Source organism: Thunnus thynnus, chromosome 20, assembly GCF_963924715.1.
Source record: "Thunnus thynnus chromosome 20, fThuThy2.1, whole genome shotgun sequence".
Taxonomy (NCBI): domain Eukaryota; kingdom Metazoa; phylum Chordata; class Actinopteri; order Scombriformes; family Scombridae; genus Thunnus; species Thunnus thynnus.
Window position 1 is genome coordinate 16,178,550 of NC_089536.1, and position 15,783 is coordinate 16,194,332.

Genomic DNA, 15,783 nt, shown 5'->3' on the forward strand with positions numbered 1-15,783 from the left:
ACTCCTCATGCCTAAACCTAACCAACCCAACCAACGAAGGCAATGAGTATTAGCCAATCAGAGACAGAATAGGGCGGGTCATGACTTCGCCATCCTAGAAAACAAATTACGCTTGCGCGTTTCTACTCTCAGTCTGTGCATCTCGGCTGCCATCCCTTGTGTTGGGGGCGCATGATATTTTTCCGGCAATGTTCAATCAACCCAGGTATTAAAAAAACAGCTAATTGTTTTAATATGTTTGAGTAAAAGTGACCATATATTGCTGAGCCATAATACTGTAACAGATACTTTTTTTTATCTCTAGGCCCAACCAACATTTTAGTCAGGGTTTCAAAGTGCTCCACAATGCTCAGTCAAGTGAAAACCTCAACAAACATGAGGACATGACACATTTTAGATAAAACCTGTGGTGATGGGAAGCCAGTATAGCCTATGTCTTGGCTATGGTGAGGAGTGATGTAGTGGATAAAATGTTACAGTAAAGTTACAGCATACTGCAGTCTGTTGAGAATCTGGGAGGGTGGGCCAAACAGGGAACTGAAACACTTATGATAATAAGAGTGCAGCATCATTCAGCATCAGTGATTCAGAGAGTAACAGACTTAGTGATGCCCTCAGAAATGTTAAGCAGAATAATTGTACAAGTGGTATTTTTCCATTTTTACAGATACACATAGTGCACAGTAGGACCTCATATACTGTCAGCCTGGGTCAGTGCAATACTTTTGATAGACCTGAAAACTTTACATTTTTTCCCTGTATTTGCACAATTTGTTGTACTGCAAAGTTACTACTAGGTTTTAGTTACACCAAAGTAATAACTTAAATCAGTTTTGTTCATGCAGTTGTAAGTTTTAAATAGATGAAATGTAGATTCTTCTTTATGTTATTAACAAAGTCAGGTTGGAGCTTCAGGTTAAATATTAGTTTCACTTAGTCATAACTTTATAGTTCAGGTCTTAAAATGTCATAAAAGTTATCATGCAGACAGGAACCAAAAATCATAAAATACAGTAAGTTTTCATGAATGTTGAATAAATATTCTTTTTAAAAAGAGCAGTGGTTATGCTCAGTATCTAACATATATGTTCATAATGGTTTGTTTCAGAGTGATATTATGTAACTTTATTAGATGGGGAAAACTATTATTATTTATGAAGGCCAACTTCCTCCTCATGTTTCCCCAATGGACAGCACTGGATAATGTTATCTTTGACAGACCAGCACTTTTATTAATCTGTAGTGTGAAACACTGTGAAGCCCTCATCCACTGTTAAATATATAAGTGGTGGTGGTGTTTTCTGTCTGCAGTTCTTCATAGATGTTAACCACAAGGAAGCTATAAATATCACAACCCAGTGAGACAGTGCAGAGAAACCTAAAGCAAATCAATTCTGTGAAATCAGCCCAAAAGAAGGGACTAGACAGTAATTTTAAATATGAAATTTTTAAAACAATCATTTAAAAATACTTAAAAAACAAATAATTATAAATTAACTCAAGCAATATTTGAAGGATTTTTCGGGGTAATATAAATGTTTGTTTACACATCATAAAGGTACAGTCACAAACTAGTAATGACAAACGCACAGCAGATATAAAGCAATTTACATTGATAAACATGTAAAACAGGCAAATGTACGTACCTTTGACATGTGGCACACAAATGACCGTTAATAAGGAAGTAACAGACAAGGCAAAGGCTGTACAAGGCCAAAAGGATAAGCAGCTATTTACTTAGTCACTTGCCATTATAAGCAGGGACCAGAGGTTAAAAGAGGAGGACATGGTTAAGAATTAAAAGTCAACACCACTGAAATGAAGTTAATATTGGACTGCGTCAGCTGAAAAACATTGTTTGCCAACCTGAAGTGCTGTTGTTTTAGTCAACACACAAGTGGCAGTACTGAAAATAGAAACTTGAAGTTCACCCTGGGACGGCAAACCAAAAGGAATTTAACAAGTTTATAGTATGTCTGCAGCTTATTAAATCTTTACAATGATGTTATCTTTCAAAATCACCCCAAACCACTTGCTGCTGTGTGTCTTCCTGAGTCTACTTCGGGTAAGTTTTTTTTAACTTCTACTTTGATAGTGATCAGATAGTGTACCTTTATTCACCAGAAAGTTACCCTCAACAAAAGGAAACAATACAGTGACAAAACCACAGAGATTCAGTGCGCGATATGCTCCATACCAAAGTTTTGACAGTGGAGTTTAATAGTCTGAAATATCAAAATGTAAATTGTACAGAAAACAAAAAAGACTATTGAACAGCATAAGGATGATGGACTTTTTCAGATGGTGAAATATGAATTTATTATTTCCCAGCTGAAGTAATGTTTTCTCCATCACTTTCTCAGAGACACAAAAGCATGAATGAGGAAATAACTTGTTAAGTTTAAAACAGAAAGGGAGCTGTACCTCCAATATGTATTGTTAACTTTATTTTATATTCTAGACAAGCGGATGATCTGTATCTGGATACTGTTTTGTATTATAGCCTATATTTATTAAAAAATATAGTATTTTGACTGTTATAATAGGGAAATAAATATAGCGCATGGAAGATATTTTAAGAACCTATTGTGCACAAATATCTGTATTCAGTGAATGTGTTTTACTATTATTTAAAAAAAGCAATGATGTGACAGTTCTGTCTGACTTAATCTTTCTGTCTGCTCATTTACCAGCATATGTTAGGTGTTGTACTTGTTGTAGATTTAAAAGTAGAAGTACAATATGCAAAAAAAAAAAAAAAAAAGAGTTCTGGACCATAATTTGCATTTGAAGATCTCTGTTTCCTCAAGGTTCATACACATCAATATCACATATTTGTCTCAGAAGGTTTTGTCTACCTATAAGGGAACTGTTGAGTAGAAAGTAGAGTAGAACTTGTTTTTTGAACATCCCCGTCATGCTGCTTGTTCACAGTACAGGTACAATATGATATACATACAAGATAAAAGCAGAAATATTATTACTGCATTAGAGTTCTGTCAACAGTGTCGATTCCATAGCTAGGTGAACACTTCTGGCAATTTTGTGAATTATGAAATTAAACTTTGATATTTTTGGGATTAGGTGTGCCCCAATGATTCTGTTGCTGTTCTGTTTTTAGGGTGCCACTAACTCCAACACAATATCAACACCAAGCACAACAGTGACAACAAGTATAAAAACACCACAAACAACAACGTCAACCACTCCACTGACAACCACAACCATTATTACAACTAAACCACGTAAGTATGAGCTGCTCTCCTTTACATTTGTTTGGTGACATGTCTGCTTTTCTTTGTATTATAAGTGCAGACTTGTGTGTTTTTAAAATGAAACTGTCAACTCTTTGTCTTTTTTTTTTAGCTCCTGTAGATGTAAAGAGCGTGAAGGTGTTGGGTCAAAATGAGAGCAGTATAACTCTGATGTGGGACAAGGTTAACAACATCTCAACATACTTCCTGGAGTATGTTAACAATGGCAGTGTCAAGTTGGACAATATCAATGCATCTCATCAAGAGAAATCGGTTACACATGTGGTCGCTCATTTGAGTGCTGGGACAAAATATAATTTTTCTCTCGTTAAATTTAATGGAGCCAACAGTACTGGATACAGTTTTTCTGCTGTCACTGGTAGGTGATGTTTGAGTATACATTTGGATTCAGGCACTTTTGATATGCAAATCAAAGATGAACAGCTATGTTTACTTGTACTTGTATTTTCCATTTATACACTCACTCCTATTTATCAGTTGAGCAATATAAAACTCGCAGCAGCTAATACAGAGACATGGTGATATATATTTACAAGGATGACTGTCTCTTTATATTCTAGCACCTCTTAATGCGAAAGAGTTTAAATCAGTTGGACAAACTGAGACCAGTATAACTCTGCAGTGGAACAAAGTGGATGACATCCACAACTATACACTTGTGTTCAATGGAAGTGAGATAGACGTCACTGCATCAGCGGATCCAGTGACATACACTCACTCAGGACTCACAAGTGGGACTAAATATGACTTCACTCTCTTCGCTGTGTTTGAAAACGTCAGAAGCAGTGGAGTAAACCTGACTGCAGTCACTGGTGAGATGTTTTCCTTTGGAATAAAATACTGGAATTGAATGAAACTATTAATTTTAAAAAACTACACAAAAACACAACATTTTGTTGTGTTTATCCTGTTATTGTTTTAAATCAAATTTTGTTACAGTTTCTCCTTAATGTCTCTTTATATTCTAGCACCTCTTAATGTGAAAGAGTTTAAATCAGTTGGACAAACTGAGACCAGTATAACTCTGCAGTGGAACAAAGTGCATGACATCCACAACTATACACTTGTGTTCAATGGAAGAGAGATAGACGTCACTGCATCAGCGGATCCAGTGACATACACTCACTCAGGACTCACAAGTGGGACTAAATATGACTTCACTCTCTTCGCTGTGTTTGAAAACGTCAGAAGCAGTGGAGTAAACCTGACTGCAGTCACTGGTAAGATGTTTTTCTCTTATAGAGCCCACAACAAGAGCCAGGACAGAGCTCACTTAATATTTTTGACTGTGGCAGATAAAATAGAATGAAACTATTCATTTTAAAAAGATTATAGAAAATGACAGGCTGTTATTGTTTTAAATCAAATTTTTGTCACAGTTTCTTCTTTATGTCTCTTTACATCCTAGAACCTCGTAATGCAGAGGAGTTTAAATCAGTTGGACAAAATGAGACCAGTATAACTCTGCAGTGGAACAAAGTGGAGGACATCCTCAACTATACACTTGTGTTCAATGGAAGTGAGATAAACGTCACTGCATCAGGGGATCAAGTGACATACACTCACTCAGGACTCACAAGTGGGACTAAATATGACTTCACTCTCTTCACTGTGTTTGAATATGCCAAAAGCAGTGGAGTAAAACTAACTGCAGTCACTGGTAAGATGTTTTCCTCTTATAAAGCCCAACAACAAGAGCCAGGACAGAGCTCAGTAAACATATCTAATTTAAATTTTCTCAGTAACAGATGGGTGTTTCTCACTTAATATTTTGACTGTGGCTACTAATGGAATTGAATTCAACTTATTATTTGTTTGAAAAAGTGTACACTAAATAACATTTTGTTGAGTATATGTTGTCATTGTTTAAAATCAAATTGTTTTACAGTTCCTTTTCCATGTGTCTTTACATCCTAGAACCACGTAACGCAGAGGATTTTAAATCAGTTGGACAAACTGAGACCAGTATAACTCTGCAGTGGAACAAAGTGGAGGACATCCTCAACTATACACTTGTGTTCAATGGAAGTGAGATAAACGTCACTGCATCAGCGGATCCAGTGACGTACACTCACTCAGGACTCACAAGTGGGACTAAATATGACTTCACTCTCTTCACTGTGTTTGAATATGCCAAAAGCAGTGGAGTAAACCTGACTGCAGTCACTGGTAAGATGTTTTCCTTTGGAATAAAATACTGGAATTGAATGAAACTATTAATTTAAAAAAACTACACAAAAACACAACATTTTGTTGTGTTTATCCTGTTATTGTTTTAAATCAAATTTGTTACAGTTTCTCCTTAATGTCTCTTTATATTCTAGCACCTCTTAATGTGAAAGAGTTTAAATCAGTTGGACAAAATGAGACCAGTATAACTCTGCAGTGGAACAAAGTGGGGGACATCCACAACTATATACTTCTGTTCAATGGAACTGAGATAAACGTCACTGCATCAGCGGATCAAGTGACATACACAATCTCAGGACTCACAAGTGGGACTAAATATGACTTCACTCTCTTCAATGTGTTTGAAAATGTCAGAAGCAGTGGAGTAAACCTGACTGCAGTCACTGGTAAGATGTTTTCCTCTTATATAAACCAACAACAAGAACAAGGACAGAGCTCTGTACCCATATCTAATTTAAATTTTCTCAGTAACAGATGGGTGTTTCTCACTTAATATTTTGACTGTGGCTACTAATGGAATTGAATTCAAATTATTGTTTGTTTGAAAAAGTATACACTAAATAACATTTTGTTGAGTATATGTTGTCATTTTTTAAAATCAAATTGTTTTACAGTTCCTTTTCCATGTGTCTTTACATCCTAGAACCTCGTAATGCAGAGGATTTTAAATCAGTTGGACAAAATGAGACCAGTATAACTCTGCAGTGGAACAAAGTGGATGACATCCTCAACTATACACTTGTGTTCAATGGAAGTGAAATAAACGTCACTGCATCAGGGAAAGATCAAGTGACATACATTCACTCAGGACTCACAAGTGGGACTAAATATGACTTCACTCTCTTCACTGTGTTTGAATATGCCAAAAGCAGTGGAGTAAAACTAACTGCAGTCACTGGTAAGATGTTTTCCTCTTATAAAGCCCAACAACAAGAGCCAGGACAGAGCTCAGTAAACATATCTAATTTAAATTTTCTCAGTAACAGATGGGTGTTTCTCACTTAATATTTTGACTGTGGCTACTAATGGAATTGAATTCAACTTATTATTTGTTTGAAAAAGTGTACACTAAATAACATTTTGTTGAGTATATGTTGTCATTGTTTAAAATCAAATTGTTTTACAGTTCCTTTTCCATGTGTCTTTACATCCTAGAACCACGTAACGCAGAGGATTTTAAATCAGTTGGACAAACTGAGACCAGTATAACTCTGCAGTGGAACAAAGTGGAGGACATCCTCAACTATACACTTGTGTTCAATGGAAGTGAGATAAACGTCACTGCATCAGCGGATCCAGTGACGTACACTCACTCAGGACTCACAAGTGGGACTAAATATGACTTCACTCTCTTCACTGTGTTTGAATATGCCAAAAGCAGTGGAGTAAACCTGACTGCAGTCACTGGTAAGATGTTTTCCTTTGGAATAAAATACTGGAATTGAATGAAACTATTAATTTAAAAAAACTACACAAAAACACAACATTTTGTTGTGTTTATCCTGTTATTGTTTTAAATCAAATTTGTTACAGTTTCTCCTTAATGTCTCTTTATATTCTAGCACCTCTTAATGTGAAAGAGTTTAAATCAGTTGGACAAAATGAGACCAGTATAACTCTGCAGTGGAACAAAGTGGGGGACATCCACAACTATATACTTCTGTTCAATGGAACTGAGATAAACGTCACTGCATCAGCGGATCAAGTGACATACACAATCTCAGGACTCACAAGTGGGACTAAATATGACTTCACTCTCTTCAATGTGTTTGAAAATGTCAGAAGCAGTGGAGTAAACCTGACTGCAGTCACTGGTAAGATGTTTTCCTCTTATATAAACCAACAACAAGAACAAGGACAGAGCTCTGTACCCATATCTAATTTAAATTTTCTCAGTAACAGATGGGTGTTTCTCACTTAATATTTTGACTGTGGCTACTAATGGAATTGAATTCAAATTATTGTTTGTTTGAAAAAGTATACACTAAATAACATTTTGTTGAGTATATGTTGTCATTTTTTAAAATCAAATTGTTTTACAGTTCCTTTTCCATGTGTCTTTACATCCTAGAACCTCGTAATGCAGAGGATTTTAAATCAGTTGGACAAAATGAGACCAGTATAACTCTGCAGTGGAACAAAGTGGATGACATCCTCAACTATACACTTGTGTTCAATGGAAGTGAAATAAACGTCACTGCATCAGGGAAAGATCAAGTGACATACATTCACTCAGGACTCACAAGTGGGACTAAATATGACTTCACTCTCTTCACTGTGTTTGAATATGCCAAAAGCAGTGGAGTAAACCTGACTGCAGTCACTGGTAAGATGTTTTCCTTTGGAATAAAATACTGGAATTGAATGAAACTATTAATTTTAAAAAACTAAACAAAAACACAACATTTTGTTGTGTTTATCCTGTTATTGTTTTAAATCAAATTTTGTTACAGTTTCTCCTTAATGTCTCTTTATATTCTAGCACCTCTTAATGTGAAAGATTTTAAATCAGTTGGACAAAACGAGACCAGTATAACTCTGCAGTGGATCAAAGTGGAGGACATCCTCAACTATATACTTGTGTTCAATAGAAGTGAGATAAACGTCACTGCATCAGCGGATCAAGTGACATACACTCACTCAGGACTCACAAGTGGGACTAAATATGACTTCACTCTGTTCACTGTATTTGAATATGCCAAAAGCAGTGGAGTAAAACTAACTGCTGTCACTGGTAAGATGTTTTTCCTCTGACAGAGGATAGTTTTTTTTTTGTTTGTTTGTTGTTGTTTTTTTTTTACAAATTAAGAAAATATCTTAACGTGCTGTCATTTAAAAAAAATCAAGAACTTACACAGTTTGTTCCTTACTACAATAACTGTATGTCCTCTGTCCTCTTTCAGCTCCTGAAAATGTTAAGAATGTGAAAGTGGTGACACAAAGTAACAGCAGTATAACTCTGAGGTGGGACAAGGTTAAAGGTATCTCAACATACATCCTAAAATATAATAACACTGTCATTCCCATTGGGTACAAGAGCTATGAATCTCATCAAGAGGCATCAGTTACACATGAGGTCCCTTCACTGACAGCTGGGACAAAATATGATTTCATTCTCATCACTGTGTTTGAGAAAGTTAAAAGCACTGGATTCCAGTTTAACGCTGTGACTGGTAGGTGACCTTTAAGTATACATTAGGAGTCATTAGTTACAACGTATAGACCCTTTATAAAGAGTGCTATATCAGATATTAAATAAAAATATATAAAATTCAATCTGAAAGTCATTCACATTGATACATGAGTGTGTGTTTTAAAGCACACATCCTTAATTTGGTGATGAGTTAAGGCTTTTTTCTTTCCATCAGTTCCCCCAACGGTGGATTTCGTCAATATGACAACACGCACTGTGACCAGTATAACTCTGGAGTGGAAGATCGTGAATAAAAACTGGAGCTACTTTCTACAAATCGATGGGAAAATTATTCCAGTTAAACCAAATGAATCCTCTAATGTTGTGTCACATTCAGTCCCATCTCTCCGCCCTGGAACAGAGTATCAATTCAGTGTGACCACATTCTTCTCTAAACTCAACAGCACTGCTTTTAAAGGCTTTACAGTAACAGGTATGTACTCTGTTGTTAATTGATATTTTATTGAAGCTTTTTGAGAATGTTTGATTGAATTTTGTACTAACTTTTACAAATGAAAGGTTTTGTCTGCAATTATTTTCTCATCAATTCTGTTATTTCAGCCATAAACTGTAGCAGTGTAACCTGGCATGTTACTAGCTCATCAATCCAAGGAACGGTTGAAGGCTTGTTCTCGAAGGCAACAGCCACTAATGGCTCGAAAGAAATTCCAGCCAATCCTGAAGGCAGCAACGTGTCATTTACTGGCCTTTACCCTGGCGCAAACTATTCAGTGTCTCTTGTGTACGAACGAAATTCCATCTTCTTTCCACAGTGTGACCACGTATTGACAATCCGTAAGTTCAAAATGGATTTACCTCATCAGCTAAATGTTTGTCTGCATTTATTATTCCCACAGACATAAAGTGAAGTACTACTGTAGCATGATATTTCTCAATCTATACAGTATTTACAGTATATTCCTTTTGCAGTACAGTTTTTTGTGTGTCTGCTTGAAACCAAATCAGCAAATCTTCACTTCACTAAAGCTGGAATCACAGAATATTTGGCTTTTTCTTGATAAGTGACTTAAGCAATTAATCAGTTATCAATATTGTATGTGATATTACTGTGTTATATTGGAGTATTTCTTAGGGATTGGATTAAAAGATAATTTAATGTTTTGCAGTGGAGTGCTGATTTTAAAATGATTTTATTTTCGTCAAAAATGTGTGTACCTATAGTAATGCACAAATTTGCGTTATCTTTTTTGACAAATCACATATTAACACTGGTCTGTTAGTATTTATGTTGAGGTTTGTAACTGTGAAGGCATCTTTCCACTTGTTTTTACTCAGCTCCTTCAGATTTAACTGCTCGATGTGAGTACTGGGCAGCTGGATACTCTATCCTTATTGTCTTTGATAAACCGGATGGTTTGTGGACCACTGTGGAGGTGAATGTGACTGGGGAGACTTACAAGGAGCATAATAATGAGACACAGGATATCGAAATAGCTGGATTCCAACCTGCAAGAACATATGATGTATCTTTAGCCTTAATATCTGGGAATGTGAGAAGTCTTAAACCATATGTTTTTCAATGCCCTACTGATCCAAGGGGTGAGTCAAGTGAATGTATTAATTTATACTTTCCTGATATACATTTGAAACAGTATACTCTTACTTTTTCCTCATTTTTATACATTACAATATTCACCCTAGTGGGAAAAAAAGATAATGTGACTGTGATTCTCAGCTATGTTGAATATCTTATTACTGCACTGTATGTTACAAAGCATTTAATCCAGATTTTACTCCCTGTAGGAGTCATTGCAGGGTCGGTGATTGCTATCCTGCTTTTTATAATTCTGGTCTGTCTGGCTGTCTTCATTTTGTTTTTAAGACCAGATATTATCAGGTTGGTGCAGACTCAGTGACAACACTAATTAGATTATCTTGCCAAAATATACTCAGTCAGACTCAAGCAGGGAACCTCTTTGCTTCTTTCCCACAGAAAAAAGACATTCATTGAAGGTTCCCGACTCTCTAATAAATCCAAGTAAGTACATTTTACAACACTGTCAATTGTTGTAAAAAAATTAATTAGGTCTTCAAAATGAGGTAAATTTAATGTCAATCTTTATTCTGAAACATTCATGTATGAGTTCAGTTGCCTTACATATGATAAGGTATACAATCGTGTTTTTTTGTTCTGTTTTATTTCTTTCAGAGCTATTTCTATTGCAAAGTTTCCAGACCACTTCTATCACCTAAGTGCGGATGAAAACAGAGGTTTCAGCGAGGAATATGAGGTGCATAAAAAAGCTTATTGTACTTTGTTCTTCCTCTTCTACTCCTTCCTTTTATCTGTATAGTACTGTAAAACTGCATCTGTACAGTTTCGATACTGCTGAATTTGTTTTCTGTTTACCTTTGTCCCACTCACATGGCGTGTCATCTGCCAACATTCACACAGAACCTTCTTCCTGTTGGCACCGAGCAGACACGAAAGGTAGCTCTGCTGCCTGAGAATAAAGTGAAGAACCGTTTCAGCAATGTACTGCCATGTAAGCTCGTCCTCTTACTGCTGCATCATGACAGATCCATTGAAACATTCCAGCTGTTGTGGTGCATTACAGTTAAACCATCTTCTGCTTTTTCAACCTAGATGACTGGTGTCGAGTGAGGCTAACTACATCCAATCCCAATGGGACCTCTGACTACATTAATGCCAGTTACATGCCAGTAGGTATTACTTGATAATTGACAATCTTTCTGTAACTAAAATATTCCATCATACAGGAAGCTTTCTCAATCACTATTGACTCAAACTGTCAAAAAACAACCTTAAAAGGGGAAGATTTAATAAACTTGAACAATTCATCATCTGGAATAAAGTTGCCACATTTCATTTGAAGTCTAGCAGTGTATGCAGTGCTGACTTTATGTGACTTCATGAGGATAAAATTGTGTTTTATGTCATAGTGAGCAATATAGGACATATAAAAGCTAGAGAAATGTGCATATTAACTTTGACTATTGTTTCTTAGGGCTACAGCAGCAACCGAGAGTACATTGCTACTCAGGGTCCTCTGCCCGGTACAGTCAATGATTTCTGGAGGATGATCTGGGAACAAAGAGTGAGAGGCATCGTCATGGTAACCAACTGCACCGAGGGAGGACGGGTGAGTCTCCCGGAAGATATTTGATAGTTTTATTGCTAGATTTTAAGGGACCTTAAAACTTTTTCAAGGGTTTTTTCGGTCCCACAAAGAGCTGATACAGATCTATGATTGTTGCTACAGATACATTAAAACAACCAAATTTTGTTTTTTGTATGTTTCCTTTCCCCAGACTAAGTGTGAACAGTACTGGCCTGCAGACGGCAAGACTTGCCTTTACGGAGAGATGCTGGTCACCACTAGTTCTGAAGAGCAAGAGTCCAACTGGACATTGAGGGAATTCAGAGTGAAACATGTATGTAACTAACATTTTAATGGTGTAACTAAATAAGTTTGGTATTAATATATCTCCAAGTCACAAAGCAAAACAAAGTGAATGAAAATTGTGAGTGTGTCTACACAGTCTGAATTTGTGCACATTTACTTTTAAAGAGGATGATGCTTGTGGTGTGTGATGAAGACTTCATGAATCATATACCAACCACTATACTGGTTGAAGAAACTGACCTACTTATGTGAATCTTCTTCACAGAAGAACACCTCACAAGAGCGCATAGTGAAACATTTCCACTTTACCGCCTGGCCTGACCATGGAGTCCCACAGGGCACTGCAGTCCTGATCCAGTTCAGAGAACTGGTCAGACATTACATACAGAGAGAGGGGACCGGGGAACCCACTGTGGTTCACGGCAGGTACAGGATGAGAACTTGTTTCTGCCTGAGCTAGGGTACCCTGTACCATTTGGTGGTCACTTTTAATGGAAACCACTTTGGCTAAATGTCATTTTAAAATTATGCATGAAATACTTGCTTATGACTGTTATACCTGGGCACTGACTTCTTACCTTTTGCTGTGTTGTTGTTTCTTCTAGTGCTGGAGTGGGGAGGACAGGCACCATTATTACCTTGGATGTGCTGCTTCAGCAGCTAGAGCGAGAGAGAGCAGTGGGCATCAATGCCTTTGTGCACAAGATGAGACTGAGTCGACCACACATGGTGCAGACAGAGGTAAAGCTGATCATTTAGTTGCTTCAGGCTGAGCTGGAACTTCATTTAGTCACTCACTTATGTCTTTGAAGAAATCTCTTACATCACAGCAAGTGATACAGTACAAGCACTGCTACAGTCAGTACAGTACTGTAGCTCATACTGGAAACATTTATGCAGTGTCCTGCAGTATTACTGCATACGAGGAAGTGTTAACCACAATACAGTGTATGCATTTCACCCCAAAAGAGTTCTGCTTTTCACGTGACCAGCAACTTTGGTTTATTTCTTTCTAGTCCCAGTACATTTTCCTGCACCAATGCATCATGGACCGTCTGCAGCCAGATGAGAAGACTGAAGATCATATATATGAGAGTGTGGACATGATATATGTTAATGCCACTGCACTCCGAGAGTTTCGTTAAACGGCACAAATGTCTGAACTAAAAGAGATTATCTCTTCCCTGAGACATTTATGCACTTAATGAAAAACTAATTCTAAAGTCTACATGCTGTTTTGTATTATAAAGTGTCTGTAACTGTAAAAGAAAGATTTAAGTCTTATAGATTAACTGTATATGTATAGCAAATTTATATTTTATTTAACTTAATGTTTTCCTCTCATGTACTCAAAGTGTATTATTGTTATTATTATTATCCTATAAGGGAATAACACTCCAGATGACCAAAGAATGTTTTCAAATTACATTTATTAACAATAAGAAATGTAGAAAATGCTTTTCCATTTGTGCAAGAAATAAAATATTTTTAGTAACAAAACTATAACTGAATGTGTTTTTACAAGGTCTGCAAAAAAAAAAAAAAAAAAAGTCGAACTGGCACAGAACAGCAGCTCACTTCAACCTGTGTGTAAATCTCACATTGGAAGCAGGGTTTTGTTTCAGAAATGTGGCCTTAATGTGTCAGTGTGCTGAAGATCTTGTTTGCTTGCTTCCTAAAGCAAACAACACTCTCACTGTCATCAAAGATCCTCCTCTGTGATAGTGTCACTCAGTGGGTCGTGCCTGCTGGAGGCAACCGAGAAGTTACAATGAATGAGTTCCTGTCTGGCTTTTTGGGCCTCTGAGTTGATGTCTACTGACACTGAATGCTGCTTGCCTGGATGAAGGGGCTCGATTTTACCAACTACAGGCGGGGGAGGGACGGAGAACTTCTTAGAGATGTTGTGCAGAACGCTGCACGCCTTGATGATGTTGGACTTTTTGTCCAAAGAGCCTTCTTGCACAGTTGCATCAGGCATCTGAAACGCCTCTTCATGGAGCCGAGCGTTGTCCGCATGACATCGTAGATCTTGGCGTGGGCCTGGTTGAAGCGGCTCTCCTTCTCATTTGCGGGTTCCAACACAGGAGTCAAGACATGTTTGCTTAAGTTGTAGCTGCTCCCTCCTTTAAGAAAGAGATGAGAGAATACAATTAACACAACATCAGAGCAAGAAACCCATTAAATGTTAATCCTAAAGATTGCAATGTAATGTGTTCTCAATATACTGATGACAATTAACATGCACTGTGGAGGAAAACAACAGGCATTACGTGCAGCTATTCCATAGAAGCCAGCATGAATCATGTGTTTGATTTAGAAGAAGATTAAGTAATAATGTGTTGCAATATACACACAAAAAGTGCATGCATCATTTCCTGTGCATACATTTACATACTGGCTGTGTGACAGTATGTAAATGTATGCCAATATGCTTGCATCAATGAAAACAAACAGGTATTGTTACAAAATTCCTAATATAAAAAAAGGAAGTAATTTAATACAAATCTTATAATAGATTTATTTTTTCATACAAGATTAGTCTGAAAGGTCATTCTTGACATTGGAAACAGTAGTTTGACAAAAGGTATTTTAACTTTAAGTCTACTTTAGAGCTGCAACAATTAATTGATTAGTTTGATTTATTTATTGACTGGAACAGTGAGCAGTTTGAAACATTAAAGATGCACCGCACCAGAGTTAGTTTGAAGCTAACTTGCATCCGTAGTCTCTGACAAAAAACATACAACAGCACAACAACAAACAGTACAAAGCAAAACAACAACAAAAAAAACACAGAACACACCATACAAAATACACACACACACATACACATATAGTTGACAACTATGAAATTAATCGGCAACTATTGCGATAATTGATCGTTCTGAGTCATTTTAAAGAAAATGTCTCAAATTCTCTAGTTCCAGCTTCTTAAATGTGAATATTTTCTGGTTTATTTAGTGCTCTGTGACAGTAAACTGAATATCTTAAGGTTGTGGACAAAACAAGACATTTGAAGACGTCACCTTGGGTTTTGGGAAACGGTGATCAACACTGTCATTTTATAGACCAAACAACTAATTGATTAATCGACATGAAAATAATTGTTAGCCTAGTCCACTTTTTGTTTTTTGTTTTTTAAACAAAGACTTCAACTGCATCTCATGGTCACAGAGTTTGCTCAGTTGCCATGGTGATGCTGGGGTTCCATGTTGTCTCCAGCTCAGTTGTCATGGTGATCTGGAGCTGGAATCGTGGAAATGCCATGACACCTGAGCAAACTCGATTACGCGGAGGAAGACTGAGCTAACGGTGAAAGCTATCAGATTAGATGTTTTGGATGGAAATGAAGTATTATTATTTTAATTCTTCACGCATATATCAATCAATTCTTCCGTTGCCTTTAACTTACCAATAACTCAGTAGTGTCCATGCAATTCATCCTCCATCTCTCTTCCTTTGAATGACGGGTTCCACAAATCCTGCTTGAATGTGCTGCCCACACAACACTTTTCGACACTCAGTATGTTGCCATCGGAGTCACAGATGATCTGGTGATCTCATGACCGACGTGTACCCCAAGGTGTTGACAAAAGACCTGAAAATGTCCTTCTCATACGGAGAGGCTCTGATCTTGAAGTGAGCTGCAGCCAGGACGCCCAGCGCATCTGGGATGCCGCAGAGGTGTTAGCATAATTTGACTTTATTCAATGTTTCCATGATATTTAAACTT

The 15,783-nt window shown here is 36.9% G+C and overlaps 1 protein-coding gene and 1 pseudogene across 1 annotated transcript; one reads left to right on the forward strand and one right to left on the reverse strand.

The window, feature by feature from the left end:
* Positions 1 to 75: 75 nt before the first annotated feature.
* LOC137172622 (receptor-type tyrosine-protein phosphatase H-like) lies at positions 76 to 13,547 on the forward strand. The gene is made up of 27 exons (XM_067577134.1): positions 76 to 2,065; positions 3,122 to 3,245; positions 3,367 to 3,633; positions 3,836 to 4,087; positions 4,244 to 4,495; positions 4,684 to 4,935; positions 5,193 to 5,444; positions 5,600 to 5,851; positions 6,109 to 6,363; positions 6,621 to 6,872; positions 7,028 to 7,279; positions 7,537 to 7,791; positions 7,948 to 8,199; positions 8,369 to 8,638; positions 8,834 to 9,091; positions 9,220 to 9,453; positions 9,955 to 10,218; positions 10,423 to 10,516; positions 10,613 to 10,657; positions 10,829 to 10,910; positions 11,075 to 11,165; positions 11,267 to 11,343; positions 11,649 to 11,783; positions 11,953 to 12,075; positions 12,313 to 12,473; positions 12,653 to 12,788; positions 13,064 to 13,547. The coding sequence occupies exons 1-27, from the start codon at positions 2,000 to 2,002 to the stop codon at positions 13,190 to 13,192; spliced, it is 5,082 nt and encodes a 1,693-aa protein (XP_067433235.1). The 5' UTR covers positions 76 to 1,999; the 3' UTR covers positions 13,193 to 13,547.
* LOC137172623 (putative nuclease HARBI1) lies at positions 13,461 to 15,737 on the reverse strand (annotated as a pseudogene).
* Between the last annotated feature and the right edge of the window lie 46 nt (positions 15,738 to 15,783).